The sequence below is a fragment of the Chroicocephalus ridibundus genome, chromosome 21, assembly GCF_963924245.1.
Source record: "Chroicocephalus ridibundus chromosome 21, bChrRid1.1, whole genome shotgun sequence".
Classification (NCBI taxonomy): domain Eukaryota; kingdom Metazoa; phylum Chordata; class Aves; order Charadriiformes; family Laridae; genus Chroicocephalus; species Chroicocephalus ridibundus.
Window position 1 is genome coordinate 2,054,786 of NC_086304.1, and position 19,794 is coordinate 2,074,579.

At 67.4% G+C, this 19,794-nt stretch overlaps 1 protein-coding gene across 1 annotated transcript; it reads left to right on the forward strand.

The window, feature by feature from the left end:
• The first annotated feature begins 1,138 nt into the window (after nucleotides 1-1,138).
• On the forward strand, nucleotides 1,139-19,377 carry PEAR1 (platelet endothelial aggregation receptor 1). Its single transcript, XM_063357343.1, has 21 exons — nucleotides 1,139-1,940; nucleotides 2,027-2,131; nucleotides 3,715-3,815; nucleotides 3,913-4,005; nucleotides 5,520-5,766; nucleotides 5,871-5,985; nucleotides 6,076-6,212; nucleotides 7,051-7,263; nucleotides 9,152-9,326; nucleotides 10,669-10,789; nucleotides 10,880-11,043; nucleotides 11,151-11,253; nucleotides 11,354-11,500; nucleotides 11,653-11,781; nucleotides 13,400-13,528; nucleotides 13,642-13,857; nucleotides 13,953-14,062; nucleotides 16,336-16,447; nucleotides 16,584-16,643; nucleotides 17,834-18,049; nucleotides 19,109-19,377. The coding sequence occupies exons 1-21, from the start codon at nucleotides 1,495-1,497 to the stop codon at nucleotides 19,258-19,260; spliced, it is 3,291 nt and encodes a 1,096-aa protein (XP_063213413.1). The 5' UTR covers nucleotides 1,139-1,494; the 3' UTR covers nucleotides 19,261-19,377.
• The last annotated feature ends 417 nt before the right edge of the window (nucleotides 19,378-19,794 follow it).

Here is a 19,794-nt window from a genome sequence, read left to right on the forward strand (position 1 = left end):
TAAGTGCCACCCTCCCCCGCCCAGGGGACCCTGGTGTCCCGGGGGTGGCTTTGGGGGGCTGCGCTGGGGTGGTGGCGGCAGGGGTGGGGGGACACTGTCCCCAGCGCCGTGATGGGGGGCTTGGGGGCGTCATGGGTTCCCGCGGCCGTGGGGAGGTGACGGCGGTGGCGTGACGGTGGCTCGTGGTGGCAGCTGGGTGACGGCGGTGGGGTGATGGCGGCGGGGCGACAGCGGACGGGGCGCGGGACGGTGCTGCGACGCCCCGTGGCGACCTCATTGGTGACCCTGACCCTGACCTTCGGCCTCGCCCCCCCTTCCCCCCCCACCTCATCCTCCCCCAGCCCCATCCCCGCGGCTTCGCAGCCCCCCCGGAGGAAACGCGTCAGCCCTCGGGATGCGACGGAGGAAGCGCTGGGGGAGAGATAGTGGCTCCGGGGGGGGGGACGGGACCGGTCCCCGCGTTCCCTACCCTCACCCCAGCTGCATCCCCCCCCCTCCTCTCCCCTCCCATCCCCCCCCCCCCAATTCTTTGGGTCATGGCACCCCGTCACCGCTGGGCGATGCTCCCCATCTCGCCCGGGGGGTGCTGGGGGGCACCCATGGGGTGGGGAGAACCAGCTCTTTACTGGTGGGGGGGGGTCTCTTACCACTATGGCAACCTTGGGGGGGGCCTCTTCCCGGCGGCTGGGCCCCCCTCCCGCCCCCGCGGGGAGCAGACGGGCCCCGCTGGCGTGTTTTGATGATTCCTCGCTTTTCCTGCCAGCATCTCCCAGCGGTTCCTGTTGTTCGCAGCAGGCCCGGGACCCCCCCCTCACCCCCCCCCAAAACCCCCCCCCCCCGTCGGATGGGGCCGGCAGTGGGGCCGTGGGGAGGAATTGGGGGGGGTGGGGGGGGGCGCAGGGGTGGGAATTTCACCCGCCCGTGAGCAATTAATTCCTCGCCAGCGGGAGAAGGGAAACTCCCACTAAACGGTTTTTCCACCCAAAACCCGCCGCTCCGGGATGATGGCGGGGGGTGTGTGTGTGTGTGGGTGTGTCTCCCCCTCCCTCCCTCCCTCCCCCCCCTTTATTTGGCCCCCAAATTGCAAAATGACAACACGGGCCGAGGCGAGGGGGGAGGATGGGGTTGGGGGGGGGGGGGCGGGTAGTTTTGGGGTGTCCCACGGCCGGAGCGGCGCGGAAAGGGCCGTAAATCCAGCTGTGCCGACCAGGAAACCTCTGTTTCCTCCCGCCGGCACACGGCGTTTCGCCGTAAAACACGCGTCCCGGTAAACACGGCACCGGGGGGTCAGGGTTGGGTCGGGGGCTGGGGGGGGCCCTCGCTCTGTATGTGTGTGTGTGTGTCTGTGTGTGTGTGTGTGTCCCCAACCCCGGCCCCCAAGGTTGGCGGTGATCCCGGAGCCGCCCCGGCAATGCCGGACCCTTCTCCGGGTTGAGCAAGAAGGCGATGGATCCAGGAAAAGGCAACTGGGAATAAACACGGGAGCGGGTTGAAATGGGGCCGCCCGGGCGTCGCGCCAGGGGGGGCCGGGAGCCGAATCCCGCCCCGGCACTTCGGGTACCGCTCCCCGGCAGCATCCCCCGCCGGGATTGGGGTGCGGCGGGATGCCGGGATACGACCGGGGAGGGGGTGTTTGGGAATGCGCGGGGGCCACCCAGGCCGCCGTGCCTCAGTTTCCCCTTGGCTGGGGCCGTTCCCGCGGACGGAGGGATGCGGAGCCCCCACGGGGAGGTCGGATCCCGCTCTCCGGGTTGGGGGCGCTGGGTGGGGAGCCGGGGGGGGGGGGGGTCGGAGGGCGAAGCCGTCGTCTGTCTCCCCCCCCACACACCACCCCCCAGCCTGTGCAGGATGGCGCTGCGGGTCGCGGCGCTGGCCACCCACCTCTGCCTGCTGGCCGCCCTCCGCCCCAGCGACCCCAACGTCTGCAGCTACTGGGAGAGGTAGGACTGGGGGGGACTGGAAAAGTGGGGGGGGGTTGACGGTCCCCCAGGACCCGCCGTCACCCCACCTCCCCCTCCTCCGGCAGCTTCACGGCGGCGGTGAAGGAGTCCTACACCAAACCCCACGTCGTGCCCTCCGCCGAGCCCTGTCCCGCGCCGCCGGGGACCCCCCTGCCCTGCCTGCAGCAGAGGTGGGGCGTCCCGGCCCCCCCGCGGGGACGGCAGGGGGTCCCCAGGGCCACGCACGGAGGGGGCTGTCACGCTGCAGGGGGTCCCCAAAGCCATGGCGGGGCGGGGTGGGGGGGGCTGTCCCCCTGCAGGGCGTCCCCGTGGCTATGGCGGGGGGGGCTGGAGCGGGGTGTCCCGCTGCGGGGTGTCCCCAAGGCTATGGGGGGCCTGGAGTGGGACTGTCCCCCTGCATGGTGTCCCCATGTCCATGGGGGGCTGTCCCATTGCGGGTTGTCCCCAAGGCCATGGGGGGCTGTCACACTGCTGGCTGTCCCCCTGCTGGCTGTCCCCATGGTTATGGGGGGGCCGGAGCGGGACTGTCCCCCTGCAGGGTGTCCCCAAGGCCATGGGGGGGCTGGCATGGGACTATCACCCTGCAGGGTGTCCCCACGGCTATGGGGGGGCTGGGGCGGGGTGTCCCACTGCAGGGTGTCCCCAAGGCCATGGCGGGGCTGGAAGGGGGCTGTCCCCCTGCAGGGTGTCCCCAAGGCTATGGGGGGGGGGCTGTCCCCCTGCAAGGTGTCCCCATGTCCATGGGGGGGCTGGCGCGGGACTGTCCCCCTGCAGGGTGTCCCCAAGGCTACGGGGGGCTGTCTCACTACACGGTGTCCCCAAAGCCACGGGGAGCGTGGAGGGGGCTGTCCCCCTGCAGGGTGTCCCCAAGGCTATGGGGGGCTCTGGAGCGGGGTGTCCCACTGCTGGCTGTCCCCATGGCTATGGGGGGGCTGGAGCGGGGTGTCCCACTGCAGGGTGTCCCCAAGGCCATGGCGGGGCTGGAAGGGGGCTGTCCCATGGCAGTTTGTCCCCACGTCCATGGGGGGCTGTCCCCCTGCAGGGTGTCCCCAAGGCTATGGGGGGGGCTGTCCCCCTGCAAGGTGTTCCCATGTCCATGGGGGGGCTGGCGCGGGACTGTCCCCCTGCAGGGTGTCCCCAAGGCTATGGGGGGGCTGGCATGGGACTATCACCCTGCAGGGTGTCCCCATGGCTATGGGGGGGCTGGAGCGGGGTGTCCCACTGCAGGGTGTCCCCAAGGCCATGGCGGGGCTGGAAGGGGGCTGTCCCCCTGCAGGGTGTCCCCAAGGCTATGGGGGGGGCTGTCCCCCTGCAAGGTGTCCCCATGTCCATGGGGGGGCTGGCGCGGGACTGTCCCCCTGCAGGGTGTCCCCAAGGCTACGGGGGGCTGTCTCACTACACGGTGTCCCCAAAGCCACGGGGAGCGTGGAGGGGGCTGTCCCCCTGCAGGGTGTCCCCAAGGCTATGGGGGGCTCTGGAGCGGGGTGTCCCACTGCTGGCTGTCCCCATGGCTATGGGGGGGCTGGAGCGGGGTGTCCCACTGCGGGGTGTCCCCACGTCCATGGGGGGGGCTGGAGGGCACTGTCCCATGGCAGTTTGTCCCCACGTCCATGGGGGGCTGTCCCCCTGCAGGGTGTCCCCAAGGCTATGGGGGCTCTGGAGCAGGGTGTCCCACTGCGGGGTGTCCCCACGTCCATGGGGGGGGGGGCTGGAGGGGACTGTCCCCATCCTGACGGCGCTGCTGCGGGCGCAGGATCGTGTACCGCACCGAGTACCGGCAGGCCGTCCGCACCGACTACCGCCGGCGCTACCAGTGCTGCCTGGGCTACTACGAGAGCCGGGACACCTGCGTCCGTGAGTGGGGCGAGCGGGTGGCCCCGGCGGGGTGGGGGGGACACGGGACCCTATCCCGGCTCGGCCCCCCGTCACCCCCCGGCCGTGTTTCCCGCAGCGCGCTGCACCCAGGAGTGTGTCCACGGCCGGTGCGTGGCTCCCGACCTCTGCCAGTGCGAGCCGGGCTGGCGCGGCACCGACTGCTCCAGCGGTGAGCGGCGGGTGGGGGGTGCTGGGTGCGGGGGGGGGACACACGGGGTCGGGGACCCCCGGCTGGGATGGGGGGGGCAGGGGGACAGCGGGACTCCCTGGAGGGCTGGGCAGCCTGGGGTGGGACAGCTCGGGGGGGGATGGGGATGGGATTGGGATGGAGTGGAGATGGGATGGAGATGGGATATGGGTGAGATTGGGATGGGGATGGAGATGGGAATGTGGTGGGATACACATGGGATGGGATACACATGGGATGGGATGGGGATGGGGATGGGATGGGAATGGGATGGGATATGCATGGGATGGGGATGGAGATGGGGCTGGGGATGTGATGGGATGGGGATGGGAATGGGATGGGATACATATGGGATGGGATGGGGATGGGGTGGGAATGGGATGGGATACACATGGGATGGGATGGGAATGGGATGGGGATGGAGATGGGATGGGATTGGATACACATGGGATGGGATACGCATGGGATGGGGATGGGATGGAGATGGGAATGGGATGGGATGGGGATGGGATATGGGTGAGATTGGGATGGGGATGATGGGAATGGGATGGGGATGGGGATGGGAATGGGATGGGGACGGGATGGGATACACATGGGATGGGATGGGAATAGGATGGGGATAGGATATGGGTGAGACTGGGATGGGGCTGGAGATGGGGATGGGATGGGTTGGGAGGGGGATGGAGATTCAGGTGGAGATAAGATGGGGATGGGGATGGGTGAGATTGGGATGGGGATGGAGATGGGGATGGGGATGTGATGGCATGGCATACACATGGGATGGGGATGGGATGGGATACATATGGGATGGGATGGGAATGGGATGGGGATGGGATATGGGTGAGATTGGGATGGGGCTGGAGATGGGGATAGGATGGGTTGGGATGGGGATGGAGATTCAGGTGGAGATAAGATGGGGATGGGGATGGGGATATGGGTGAGATTGGGATGGGGATGGGATGGGAATGTGATGGGATGGGGATGGAGATGGGATGGGATACACATGGGATGGGATGGAGATGGGGATGGGATGGGGATGGGATATGGGTGAGATTGGGATGGGGATGGGGATAGGGATGCAATGGGATGGGATATGCATGGGATGGGGATGGGATATGCATGGGATGGGGATGGAGATGGGATGGGGATGGGGATGGGAATGGGATGGGATATTGGTGAGATTGGGATGGGGATGGAGATGGGGAGGGGATGGGAATGCGATGGGATGGGAATGTGATGGGATGCAATACACATGGGATGGGATGGGGATGGGATATGCATGGGATGGGGATGGGATGGGATACACATGGGATGGGATGGGAATGGGATGGGGATGGGGATGGGTTGGGATGTGATGGGATGGGATACACATGGGATAGGATGGCGAAGGGATATGGATGAGACTGGGATGGGGATAGGGATGGAGATGGGGATGGGATGGGGCTGGACGGCCGGGGCTGGGATGGGGGGGTACCGGCGGTGTCCCCCCCGTGCAGAGTGTGACGAGCAGTCGTGGGGCCCGGGCTGCCAGCACCGCTGCGACTGCCACCACGGGGCCCCCTGCGACCCCCTGAGCGGGGTCTGCTCCTGCCCCCCCGGCTTCGCCGACCCCCGCTGCCGCCAGCCGTGCCCCCCCGGCACCTACGGCCAGGGCTGTCGCCTGCCCTGCCCCTGCCACCACCGGGCCCCCTGCAACGCCTCCTCCGGCGCCTGCCACTGCCCCCTGGGGCATGCCGGCCCCCTGTGAGTAGGGGTCCTCGCTCCGCACCCCCCCCCCAACACACCCCAGCACCCCTCGGCTGGGGGTCCCGCTCATCCCTCGCCACCCCACCCCACCCCCCCCGCAGCTGCGAGGTGCCCTGCCGCGAGGGGACACCCTGCGACAGCCCCTGTCCCTGCCAGAACGGGGGCATCTGCCACCCCACCGAACCCAGCCTCTGCGTCTGCCCCCACGGATGGATGGTAGGTGGGCTGTGACACCCCCCCCGGCCCCCGGCCCCCGCCGCGGTCCCTGCCTCAGTTTCCCCTGCCGACCCTGCGGTTCCTTCGCAGGGGGAGATCTGCTCCGTGCCGTGTCCCCCCGGGCGCTTCGGCCCCGGCTGCCAGGGCGAGTGTCGCTGCCACAACGGGGGCCACTGTGACCCCCGGGGGGGACAGTGCCAGTGCACCCCCGGCTTCACCGGAGAGCAGTGAGGGGGGGGACAGGGCATGGGGGGGGGGGGGAGGGGACAGGGAAGGGGGCGTACAGGGGGATGTGGGGATGGGGGGGACAGGGGGATGGGGGTGGTGAGGGGCATGGGGGGGACAGGGAATAGGGGGGACAGGGGGATGTGGGGAGACAGGGGGATGGGGGGGGGACAGGGAACGGGGGGACCGGGGGATGGGGGGAACAGGGAATGGGGGTGACAGGGGGATGCAGGGACAGGGAATGGGGGGACAAGGAATGGGGGGACAGGGGGGGATGTGGGGGGACAGGGAATGGGGGTGATGGGAGATGGGGGGGACAGGGAATGGGGGGATGTGGGACAGGGAATGGGGGGACAAGGAATGGGGGCACAGGGAATGGGGGGACAGGGGGATGTGAGGACAGGGGGATGTGGGGGGACGGGGGGACAGGGAATGGGGGGTACGGGGGATGGGGGGGACAGGGGGATGGGGGTGACAGGGGAATGCAGGGACAGGGAATGGGGGGACGGGGGGATGGGGGTGACAGGGGAATGCAGGGACAGGGAATGGGGGGACAGGGAATGGGGGGACAGTGGGATGGGAGGACAGGGAGGGGGTACGCCGGGTGGACGGGGGTACACGGGGATGCGACACACGGGGGACGAGGCCACCGAGCCCCGCTGCTGCCGGTGGCAGGTCCCCGCGCAGGCAGCGCCGCCGCCCCAGCTCCCCCGGGCCTGGCATGCAACGAGCTGGGCGGCCTCAGCTTGGGGAGGGCCAGGAGCCAGCCGGTCTCCTGGTGGGGTTGTGTCACCCCTCTCTGTGTCCCCCCCTCGCCCCCCACCCCCCTCAACCCCGTAGGTGCCGGGAGCGGTGCCCGGTGGGGCGGTACGGGCAGGATTGCCGGGAGAGCTGCGATTGCGCCAACGGGGGCCAATGCTTCCATGTGGACGGGGGCTGCCTGTGCGAGGCCGGCTTCCAGGGCAGCCGCTGCCAGGAGCGCCGCTGCCTCCCCGGCCTCTACGGCCTCCGCTGCCAGAGCCAGTGCCTCTGCCACCCCCAGCACAGCCTCAGGTGGGACACCCCCCCCCCCCCCACCCCCAGCCCACCCCGGCTCCCCCCGGCACCCTCAGCTCCCCCCAGCATGCTCCCCTCTCCCCAGTATCCCCATCTCCCCCCCAGTATCCTCCCCTCTCCCCCAGTATCCCCATCTCCCCCCCAGTATCCTCCCCTCTCCCCCAGTATCCCCATCTCCCCCCCAGTATCCTCCCCTCTCCCCCAGTATCCCCATCTCCCCCCCAGGATCCTCCCCTCTCCCCCAGTATCCCCATCTCCCCCCCAGTATCCTCCCCTCTCCCCCAGTATCCCCATCTCCCCCCCAGTATCCTCCCCTCTCCCCCAGTATCCCCATCTCCCCCCCAGGATCCTCCCCTCTCCCCCAGTATCCCCATCTCCCCCCCAGGATCCTCCCCTCTCCCCCAGTATCTTCACTTCCCCCCAATATCCTCCCCTCTTTCCAGCATCCTCCCCTCTCCCAAATATCCTGCCCTCTCCCAAATATCCTCCCCTCTCCCCAGCATCCTCCCCTCTTTCCAGCATCATCCCCTCTCCCAAACGTCCTCCCCTCTCCCCAACACCCTCCCATCTCCCCACCATCCTCAACTCCCCCAGCACCCTCCCCTCTCCCCAATATCCTCCCCTCTTTCCAGCATCCTCCCCTCTCTCCACCATCCTCATCTCCCCCCCCATCCTCCCCTCTCCCCAGTATCCTCCCATCTTCCCAGTATCCTCCCCTCTTTCCAGCATCCTCCTCTTCCCCTCAGCATCCTCCTCTCTCCCCAACATCCTCCCCTCTTTCCAGCATCGTCCCATCTCCCAAATATCCTCCTCTCCCAAATATCCTTCTCTCTCCCCCAGCACCCTCCCCTCTCCCCAGCACCCTCCCCTCTCCCCAGTATCCTCCCCTCTTTCCAGCATCCTCCCCTCTCCCCACCATCCTCATCTCCCCCCCACCATCTCCCCTCTCCCCAGTATCCGCCTCTCTCCCCAGTATCCTCCCATCTTCCCAGTATCCTCCCCTCTTTCCAGCATCCTCATCTTCCCCTCAGCATCCTCCCTTCTCCCCAGCATCCTCCCATCTCCCCAATATCCTCATCTCCCCCCCAGTATCCTCCCCTCTGCCCCAGTATCCTCACTTCTCCCCAACATCCTCCCCTCTTTCCAGCATCATCCCATCTCCCAGATACCCTCCCCTCTCCCAAATATTCTCCTCTCTCCCCCAAAACCGTCCCCTCTCCCCACCATCCTCAACTCCCCCAGCACCCTCCCCTCTCCCCAATATCCTCATCCCCCCCCCAGCCCCCTCCCCTCTCCCCAGTATCCTCATCCCCCCCTCCCAGCACCCTCCCCTCTCCCCAGTATCCTCATCCCCCCCCTCCCAGCACCCTCCCCTCTCCCCAATATCCTCATCCCCCCCCCCAGCACCCTCCCCTCTCCCCAGTATCCTCATCCCCCCCCTCCCAGCACCCTCCCCTCTCCCCAGTATCCTCATCCCCCCCCTCCCAGCACCCTCCCCTCTCCCCAATATCCTCATCCCCCCCCCTCCAGCCCCCTCCCCTCTCCCCAGTATCCTCATCCCCCCCCTCCCAGCACCCTCCCCTCTCCCCAGTATCCTCATCCCCCCACTCCCAGCACCCTCCCCTCTCCCCAGTATCCTCATCCCCCCCCGCCAGCCCCCTCCCCTCTCCCCAGCCCCCTCGCCACGCAGGGAGGATACTGGCTGGGTGGCCAGGAACGGTTCAATTCGCCCCCCCCCGCCCCCCCCAAGCTTGGGGCAGATGCTTTGTGCCCTCCCCCCCCACCCTCCCCCCCCAATTTTGCCCCATTCGCAAAGCCCCTTTCCCAGCACACCCAGTGCCCCGTCCTGGGAGCACTGGGGTGCTGAGGGGGTGCCCCCCCCCAGCTGCCACCCCATGCACGGGGAGTGCGTCTGTCGCCCCGGCTGGGCCGGGCTCTTCTGCAATGAGAGTTGCCCCCCCGGCTCTTTCGGGGCCGGCTGCCTGCAGACCTGCCTCTGCCTCCACGGGGGGGTCTGCAACGGGACCACCGGCCGCTGCCACTGCCCCCCCGGCTACACGGTGCGGGGACACGGCGGGGGCGGGGGGGCTGGTGGTCCTGGGGCAGGACGTGGAGTGAGGGGGGCGGGAGTATGGGGGGGTCTAGGTGGTCCTAGGAAGAGCATGGGGGGGCTGGGTGGTTCTGGGGGGAGAAAGGGGGGTGTGAGCGGGTCTAGGTGGTCCTAGGAAGAGCATGGGGGGGCTGGGTTGTTCTGGGGGGAGAAAGGGGGGGTCTGGGTGGTCCTGGGAAGAGCATGGGGGGGTCTGGGTGGTTCTGGGGAGAGAATGGGGGGGTCTGGGTTGTTCTGGGGGGAGAATGGGGGGGTCTAGGTGGTCCTAGGAAGAGCATGGGGGCGTCTGGGTGGTTCTGGGAGGAGAATGGGGGGGTCTGGGTGGTTCTGGGGGGAGCATGAGGGGGTCTGGGTGGCCCTAGGAAGAGCATGGGGGGTCTGGGTGGTTCTGGGGAGAGAATGGGGGGGTCTGGGTGGTCCTGAGGGGAGAATGGGAGGGTCTGGGTGGTTCTAGGGGGGTGTGAGCGGGTCTGGGTGGTCCTGGGAAGAGCATGGGGGGGTCTGGGTGGTTCTGGGGAGAGAAAGGGGGGGTCTGGGTGGTCCTGGGAGGAGAATGGGGGGGTCTGGGTGGTTCTAGGGGGAGCATGGGGGGGTCTGGGTCGTTCTGGGAAGAGCATGGGGGGGTCTGGGTGGTCCTGAGGGGAGAATGGGGGTGTTTGGGTGGTTCTAGGGGGAGCATGGGGGGGGTCTGGGTCGTTCTGGGAAGAGCATGGGGGGGTCTGGGTGGTCCTTGGGGGGGAGAATGGGGGGGTCTGGGTGGTCCCGGGGGGAGCATCGTGGAGGGGGGGATGAGCGTGGTTGTGTGTGTGGGTGGGTGGATCTGAGTGGTCCGGGGGGGGGGCACTTGGGGTGTTTGTGTGGTTCTGGGGGGAGAGTGGGGATGTGGATGGGCCGGGGGCGGGGGGGGGGGGGGGAAACACGGGGGGCGGGGCATCCTTGGGGACGGGCTGGGGCTCCTTTTATCTCTGGGGGCAATTTTGGGGTCTGGGGGCATCCCTTTGCGGGGGGGGAGGGGTGGGGGGCGAGCAATGGGCACTTCAGCATTCCTGGGGGGGTGGGGGGTTAGCTTGGGGGGTCCAGGCCACCTTGGGGATGGCTTAGGGTTCCCGTGGGGGGTGAAGGGGATTTTTTGGGGGGGGTCACCCCCCCCCCACCCGCTGGATGCCAAGAGGAGGGACCGGGGTGGGGGGTTCCCCAGGGGTGGAAAGTGGCGGGTGGCGGGGGGGGGGGGGGGGGTTGTCCTGAGGTTTTTGTGTATGTGTGTGTCGTGTCGTGTGTCCCCCCCCCACCAGGACGAGCACTGCTCCTCCCTGTGCCCCCCCGACACCTTCGGCGCCAACTGCTCGGGGCGCTGCTCCTGCCAGCACGCCTTCGCCTGCTCCCCCCTCGACGGCTCCTGCCTCTGCAAGGAAGGTGGGGGGCACCCCAGGCTTGGGGGGGGGTGGGGGTGGGGGGGTCCCTATCCCCCTCCCCCTGCCCACCCTTCCGTCCCTTCCCTCCCAGGCTGGCACGGCCCCCGCTGCTCCGTTCCCTGTCCCTCCGGCACTTGGGGTCCCGGCTGCAACCGGAGCTGCGGCTGCGCCCACGGGGCCACCTGCGACCCCCAGAGCGGCACCTGCGCTTGCCCCCCCGGCTGGCAGGGCCCCCGCTGCCTGCAGCCCTGCCCGGTGAGTGTGTGTGTGTGTGTGTGTGTGTGTGTGTGTCCCAAGCCCTGTCCCCCAACCCCACTCCCCACCCTAAAACTGTCCCCGTCGCCTCCCCACCTCGCCCCAAGAACGGGACGTTCGGGGAGGGCTGCGGGCAACGCTGCGACTGCGCCCACGCCGATGGCTGCCAGCCCGTCACCGGGGAGTGCCACTGCCTGCCCGGCTGGATGGGTAAGTGCGGGGGGGGACAAAGGTGGTGGGGGGGACACCCCGCTGTACCCCCAGCCTTCATCCCTCCTCCTCCTCCTCCTCCTCCTCCTCCTCCTCGCAGGGCCGCAGTGCAAGCAGGGTTGTCCCCAAGGCCTCTGGGGCCCGGGCTGCCTCTCGCCCTGCTCCTGCCGCAACGGGGCCGTCTGCTCGCCCCGCGACGGATCCTGCGCCTGCCCCCCCGGCTACCGCGGGCCCACCTGCCAACGCCGTGAGTCACCCCCGCCATCCTCCCAACCCACCCCCCGCCAAAACCCGATTCCCCAAATGACGGGTTGCTCCCAAGCCGGTCCCTCCCCCCCCCCCCCAACGCCACCCTGCCGCCAAGGAGGCTGAGACCGGGGCGCGCTCGTCTCACCTCAGCCTGCCCACCCGGCCGCTACGGCAAGCGCTGCGCCCTGAGCTGCTCCTGCGCCCACGGCTCCTCCTGCCACCCCGCCAACGGCTCCTGCCTCTGCGCCCCCGGCTGGCACGGCCCCCGCTGCGCCCAGCGTGAGTTAAGGGTGTGGGGGGGCTGACCCCCATCCCTCCCCACATGCCCCCCCCCCCCAGACATCCTCCAGCCCGCGCTCCCTGGGGCCGGGGGGGGGGGGGGGCGTGGAATGTGTCCCCCCACCCAAGGGACATGCCGCTGCCCGGCCACGGAAGGTAGAGACCCCCCACCATCGACTGTCATCCCCCCCCCCCCGGGGGTATGCACCCCCCCACACCCATGGACACCCCCCCCCCGGGGCCATAGGGGCTCCCCCTGCTCCGTTCCTGGGCAGTATGGGGCTATATGGGCCCAGTATGGGGCTATAAGGGACCAGCATGGGGCTACAAGGGACCAGTAGAGGGCTATATGGGCCCACTGTGGGGCTATATGGTCCTGGGTGGTATGGGGCTATATGGGCCCAGTATGGGGCTATAAGGGCCCTGTATGGGGTATAAGGGCCCAGTATGGGGCTACAAGGGACCAGTATGGGCCTATATGGGCCCAGGTACTATAGGGCTGTATGGGGCTATGTGGTCCCACTATAGGGCTATATGGGCCCAGTATGGGGCTATGTGGTCCTGGGTGGTATGGAGCTATATGGGCCCAGTATGGGACTGTATGGGCCCAGTATGGGGCTACAAGGGCCCGGTATGGGGCTATATGGGCCCAGGTACTATAGGGCTGTATGGGGCTATGTGGTCCCACTATAGGGCTATATGGGCCCAGTATGGGGCTATGTGGTCCTGGGTGGTATGGAGCTATATGGGCCCAGTATGGGACTGTATGGGCCCAGTATGGGGCTACAAGGGCCCGGTATGGGGCTATATGGGCCCAGGTACTATAGGGCTGTATGGCGCTATGTGGTCCTACTATAGGGCTATATGGGCCCGGTATGGGGCTATGTGGTCCCGGGCAGTATGGGGCTATACGGTCCCAGTATGGGCTATAAGGGCCCACTATAGGGCTGTATGGGCCCAGTATGGGGCTATGTGGTCCTGGGCAGTATGGGGCTATATGGTCCTGGGTGGTATGGGGCTATAAGGGCCCAGTACAGGGCTATATGGGCCCAGGTACTATATGGTTGTATGGGGCTATGTGGTCCCACTATAGGGCTGTATGGGCCCAGTATGGGACTATAAGGGCCCTGGGCAGTATGGGGCTATATGGGCCCAGTATGGGGCTATATGATCCTGGGCAGTATGGGGCTATAAGGGACCAGTATGGGACTGTATGCGCCCAGGATGGGGCTATAAGGGCCCAGCATGGGGCTACAAGGGACCAGTATGGGGCTATATGGTCCTGGATGGTATGGGGCTATAAGGGCCCAGTATGGGGCTACAAAGGCCCGGTATGGGGCTATATGGGCCCACTATGGGGCTATATGGTCCTGGGTGGCATGGGGCTATATGGTCCCATTACGGGGCTATAAGGGACCAGTATGGAGCTATAAGGGACCAGTATGGGCCTATATGGTCCTGGGTGGTATGGGGCCATATGGGCCCAGTATGGGGCTACAAGGGCCCAGTATGGGGCTATGCAGTCCCGGGCAGTGTGGGGCCGTACTGTCCCCTATGGGGCCATAGGGCCAGTATGGCCCCGGCCGCCGCACACACACCCCGCCCGCCCCCCCCCCAGCCTGCCCCCCCGGCACCTTCGGGCTCCAGTGCGACCAGCTCTGCCGCTGTCCCCACAACGCCACTTGCCACCCGGCCACCGGCGCTTGCCCCTGCGCCCCGGGCAGGATCGGGCCCCTCTGCGAGGCCGGTGAGTGGGCGCCGGCGTTGGGGGGGGGGTGGAATGTGTCCCATGGGGGTCCCTACCCCCCCTCCCCACCTTCTCTAAGGACCCTGTGCCACCCCCCCCCCCCCCCGCCATAGGGACCCCCGAGCAGCCCTACACCATCCTGCCGGCCCCCCCGGCAACCTACAGCTCCCTGGGGGTCGTGCTCAGCTTGGTGGCCCTGCTGGCCCTTCTGGTGGCCTTGGTGGCCGCCTTCCTGTGGCACCGGCACCGGCGGAAGGGGAAGGCGAGCCGGCACCTGGCGGTGGCCTACACGGCGGGACAGACGGACGCCTCCGACTACGTGGTGCCAGGTGAGGCCGGCGACCAGGCGGGGGGGGGGACGCACCGGCGGTGGCCCCGCGGCACCGGGCTGATGCCTGTGTCCCGTCCCCCGTCCCCCGCCAAGATGTGCCACCGGGCCACCAAGCGCACTACTACTCCAACCCCAGCTACCACACGCTCTCCCAGTGCACCCTGCCGGCCCCCGGCCACCGCCAGGCCACCGGCTCCAGCCAGGTACGGCGCGGCCGGTGCTGGCCCCACGGGGCTGCGTGGGGTTGCGTGGTGCGTCGCGGTGTGTGTTGTGTGGTGTGTCACGGCGTTGTGTGGTCTGTCACGGTGTATTGTGGTGCATCATGGTGTTGTGTGGTGTGTCATGGAGCGTGTTGTGTGGTCCGTCACGGTGTTTTGTGGTGCGTCACGGTGTGCGTTGTGTGGTGCATTATGGTGTGTGGTGCGTCACGGTGTTGTGTGGTGCGTCATGGTATCGTGTGGTGCGTCGCGGTGTGTGTTGTGTGGTCCATCACGGCATTGTGTGGTGCGTCACGGTGTTGTGTGATCTGTCACGGTGTTGTGTGGTGCATCACAGTGTATTGTGGTCCATCATGGTGGTGTGTGGTGTGTCATGGAGTGTGTTGTGTGGTCCGTCACGGTGTTTTGTGGTGCGTCACGGTGTGCATTGTGTGGTGCATTATGGTGTACGGTCCATCACAGTGTTGTGTGGTGTGTCATGATGTTGTGTGGTGCGTCATGGTGTGTGTTGTGTGGTCCGTCACGGTGTTGTGTGGTCCGTCACGGTGTGTGTTGTGTGGTGCATTATGGTGTGTGGTGCATTATGGTGTGTGGTGCGTCACGGTATTGTGTGGTACGTCATGGTGTTGTGTGGTGTGTCGCGGTGTTTTGTGGTCCATCACGACATTGTGTGGTGTGTCACGGCGTTGTGTGGTGTGTCACGGTGTGTGTTGAGTTGTGTGTCACGGTGTTGTGTGGTGCCTCATGGTGTTGGGTGGTCCATCAAGGCGTCAGGTGGTCCATCACGGTGTTGCGTGGTGCGTCACGGCACCGCACGGCGCTGTACAGTGCCCCGTGGTGTTGCGTGGTGCAGCACAGTGTTGCACGGTGCCCTGTGGTGGCGCACGGCACAATGCGGGGTTGCACGGTGCACCGCGGCGCCGCACGGTGATGCGCGGTGCACCATGATGGCGCGGCACGGCCTTGCACGGCACATGATGGTGTCGCATGGTGCTGCACGGCACACAGTGTTGCAGGACGGCGTTGCACGGCACACTGTGGCGGTGCACGGCACGTGACGGTGTTGCGCAGTGTTGCACAGCACACCGTGGTGTTACACAGTGCACCACGATGGTGCAGCATGGCGCTGCACGGCACGTGATGGTGCCGCATGGTGTTGTACGGCACACCCTGATGTCGCACGGTGCACCATGACGGTGCGGCACGGTGTTGCACGGTGCACTATTAGTGTGCGGCACGGCGTTGCACGGCATTGGATGGTGTTGCACGGCGCACTGCGGCGGTGTATGGTGCGCCACAACACCGCACGGTGATGCGCGGTGCAGCATGATGGTGCAGCACAGTGTCATACGGCACACCATGGTGTTGCATGGCACATGGTGGTGTGGCACGGTGTTGTACGGCACAGGATGGTGTTGCACAGTGCACTATTATGGTCCAGCACCGTGTTGCACGGCACACTGTGGTGTTGCATGGTGTTGCACGGCACACAGCGTTGCAGCATGGTGTTGCATGGCACACCGTGGTGTTGTGCGGTGCACCGTGATGGTGTTGCACGGCACATGATGGTGCGGCACGGTGTTGCGCGGCACTCCATGGTGTTGCGTGGTGCGCCATGATGGTGTGGCATGGTGGTGTATGGCACAGGCTGGTGGTACCCGGTGTTTCCCGGCACACCATGATGTTGTACGGCACAGGATGGTGGTACCCGGTGTTTCCCGGCACACGACCGCGTTTCCCGGCACATGACCGTGTTTCCCGGCACACCATGGTGTTTCCCGGCACATGATGCTGTTACCTGGTGTTTCCTGGCACACAATGGTGTTTCCTGGCACACCACGGTGGTACCCGGTGTTTCCTGGCACACGATGGTGTTACCCGGTGTTTCCTGGCACATGATGGTGTTTCCCGGCACACCACGGTGTTTCCCGGCACACGATCCTGTTTCCTGGCACACCACGGTGTTGTATGGCACAGGATGGTGGTACTCGGTGTTTCCCGGCACACGACAGTGGTACCCGGTGTTTCTTGGCACACCACGGTGTTACCCGGCACAGGATGGTGTTTCCCGGCACACGATGGTGTTTCTTGGCACACGATGGTGTTTCCCGGCACAGGATGGTGTTTCCTGGCACACCATGGCGTTTCCCGGCACACCACGGCGTTGCGCGGTGCCCCAGGGCGTTGCGCGGTACCCCCCGGGGCGCGACGCGGCTGCCAGGAGGCTGGTGGCCAAACCGTGCCCTCTCCGGGCCCAGGTGGGCACCCCCCAGCCCCTCCCCGGCGCGGAGAGACCCCCCGGCCCCCCCGGCCCCGCCACGCTGCCCCCCGGCTGGAAGCACCTCGGGGCTCCGGCCCCGCGCCCCAGGGGTAAGGGGGGGGGCGGGGGGGGGGGAGGGGGGGGCACTGGGGTCCCCTCCCGGCTCCCAGCCCCTGGGGGGTGGCGGGGGGGTGTGTGTGGGGGGGGACTGGAGCAGGGGGGGACCCCGAACGTGCCCCCTTGCAGGGGGGCAGCTGGACCGGAGCTACAGCTACAGCCACAGCCTGGGGAAAGGCGAGGGGAAAGGTACGGGAGTGGGGCGGGAATGGGATAGGGATGGGGATGGGGATGGGAGGGGGAAGGAATGGGGTGGGAATGGGATTGGGGTGGGGATGGGGATGGGAATGAGATAGGGATGGGATGGGGATGGGATGGGGACGGAATTGGGATAGGGATGGGGTGGGGATGAGGATGGGATGGGGAAGGAAGTGGGTGCGGATGGGGATGGGATGGGGAAGGGATGGGATGGGGATGGGGATAGGGATGGGGATGGGGATGGGGGTGGGGATGAGATGAGATGGGATGGGGATGGGATGGGGAAGGGATTGGATGGAGATGGGATGGGGATGGGATGGGGAAGGAATGGGGATAGGGATGGGGATGAGGATGGGGTGGAGCTGGGAAGGGGATGGGGATGGGATGGAGATGGGATGGGGAAGGAATGGGATGGGGATGGGGTGAGGATGGGGATGGGATGGGATGAGGACAGGGATGGGATGGGGAAGGAATTGGGATAGGGATGGGGTGGGGATGAGGATGGGATGGGGAAGGAAGTGGGTGCGGATGGGGATGGGATGGGGAAGGGATGGGATGGGGATGGGGATGGGGATGGGGATGGGGGTGGGGATGAGATGAGATGGGATGGGGATGGGATGGGGAAGGGATAGGATGGAGATGGGATGGGGATGGGATGGGGAAGGAATGGGGATAGGGATGGGGATGAGGATGGGGTGGAGCTGGGAAGGGGATGGGATGGAGATGGGATGGGGAAGGAATGGGATGGGGATGGGATTGGGATGGGATTGGGATGGGGATGGGGTGGGATGCAGATGGGGATTGGGATGGGATGGGGAAGGAATGGGATGGGATAGGGATGGGGATGGGGATGGGATGGGGACGAGATGGGCTGGGCTGGGGAAGGGATAGGATGGGATGGGGATAGGATGGAATGAGATGGGGATGGGATGGAGATGGGGATGGGAATGGGATGGGGAAGGAAAGGGGTGGGGAAGGGATGGAGATGGAGATGGGATGGGATGGGATGGGGATGGAGATGGGATGGGATGGGGGTGGGGAGGGGATGGGATGGCATGGGATGGGCTGGGACGAGGGAAGTACCGGGATGAGCTGGGGCCGTCTGGGACTTGCCCGGGCCATGGCGGGCCGCGGCTGCTCCCTGCCGTGGGGCGCCCCCCCCCCAGCTCCTTCTCCCCCAGCCCACCCCCCCGAGGGGCTGGGGGCCAGCGCCAGCTCCCTGGCCGGCGAGAACCCCTACGCCACCATCAAGGAGCTGCCCCCCCCCGCCGCCAAGGCCCCCGAGGGCAGCTACATGGAGATGAAGGCCCCCGTCCGCAGGGAGACGTCCTACGCCGAGATCGGGCTCCTCGACGAGGCCCCTCCGGAGGGGACGGAGGGGGGGGGCCCTGGCCCCGGTGAGCCCGGCTCGGGGGGTGGGGGGGGAACGACACATGGACCCGGTGATGGGGGGGACAGCACCAGCGACGGGGGCTGCATGGAGCGGGGCGGGGGGAAACACAGCCCCAGTGATGGGGGTTGCATGGCCCTGGGTGGGGGGGGGGACACAGCCCCAGTGATGGGGGTTGCATGGCCCTTGGTGGGGGGGACGCATGGATACAGTGATGGGGGCTGCATGGCCCTGGGGGGGGACACAGCACCAGCGATGGGGGCTGCATGGCCCTGGGGGGGACACACATGGACCCGGTGATGGGGGTCGCATGGGGGGGACACAGCCCCGGTGATGGGGGTTACATGGGCCTGGCGGGGGGGGACACAGCCCCGGTGATGGGGGTTACATGGCCCTGGGGGCGGGGTGGGGGGGGGGGGCATAGCCCCAGTGATGGGGATTGCATGGGGGGGGGACACAGCCTTGGTGATGGGGGTTACATGGCCCTGGGGGGGGGTGGGGGGGTGGGACATAGCCCCAGTTATAGGGGTTGCATGGGGGGGGGACACAGCCTTGGTGATGGGGGTTACATGGCCCTGGCGGGGGGGGACACATGGTCCCGGTGATGGGGGTTACATGGCCCTGGGGGGGGGGACACACATGGACCCGGTGACAGGGGCTGCGTGGCCCTGGGGGGGTCACAGCCCCAGCGGGGGGGGTTGCATGGCCCTTGGTGGGGGGGACACACGCATGACACATGGACCCGGTGATGGGGGCTGCATGGGGGGGGACACAGCCGTGGTGACAGGGGACTGCATGGCCTTTGGCGGGGGGGGACGGGGACACTGCCCTGGTGATGGGGGTTACATGGCCTTGGGGGGGGGACGACACCTACCTGGAGACAGGGGCTGCGGGGGTGGGGGACACGGCCCTGGTGCCGAGGGTTGCATGGCCCAGGGGGGGGACACATACCTGGTGACAGGGGCTGCACGGGGGGGACACAGCCCCAGTGACGGGGGGGTTGCATGGCCCTGAAGGGGGGGGGGGACGACACGGCCCCTTTTGCAGCCTCCTCTTGTCCCCGCAGAGAGCCGCCCCGGGGGGGCCGAAGGCGTCACCCCCGCGCCCCCCCCCAGCCATTACGACTCCCCAAAGAACAGCCACATCCCCAGCCACTACGACGTGCCACCCGCCCGCCACTACCCCCCGTCCCCCCCCCTGCGCAAGAAGGACCGCTGAGGGGACGGGGGGGGGGACCAGGGACCCCCCCGGGGTTGTGGGGGGGGACACCTTGGTGGGGGAGGCCCGGGACTGTCCCTGTCCCCGAGTCCGGGGCGGTGAATAAAGGGGTCGTCGGTGCGGTGTGAGCCTGGGCTGCGGTGGCTGGGGACGGGGGGGGGGACAGAGGGGGGGGGAGGTTGGGGACGGGAGGTCGGGGACACGGGGACGGGGACAGGGGGGTCGGGGATGGGGGGGGTCGGTCGGGGACGGGGGGACAGGGAGAGGGGGATGGGGGACAGGGGGGTCGGGGACAGGCAGCGGTGGCACCGGTGGGAGGGAGGGACAGCAATGGCGGGGGGGGGGACAGGGATGGGACCGGGGTGGACCCAGTAAAGACCCAGTAAAGGTCCAACGATGGTCCCAGTAAGGGCCCAGTGATCGACCCAGTAAGATCCAGTAAAAGTCGAATGATGGCCCCAGTAAAGGTCCATCGATGGTCGCAGCGATGGTCCAGTGATGGCCCCAGTAAGACCCAGTAAAGGTCCAATGACC

Bases quoted from the DNA above. Each gene is read 5' to 3' on its own strand.
- PEAR1 (XM_063357343.1), top strand. From the start codon at position 1,495: ATGGGGCCGCCCGGGCGTCGCGCCAGGGGGGGCCGGGAGCCGAATCCC. The intron at 9,327-10,668 runs GTGCGGGGACAC...CCCCCCCACCAG, and splicing joins ACTGCCCCCCCGGCTACACG to GACGAGCACTGCTCCTCCCT. The intron at 13,858-13,952 runs GTGAGGCCGGCG...TCCCCCGCCAAG, and splicing joins CTCCGACTACGTGGTGCCAG to ATGTGCCACCGGGCCACCAA.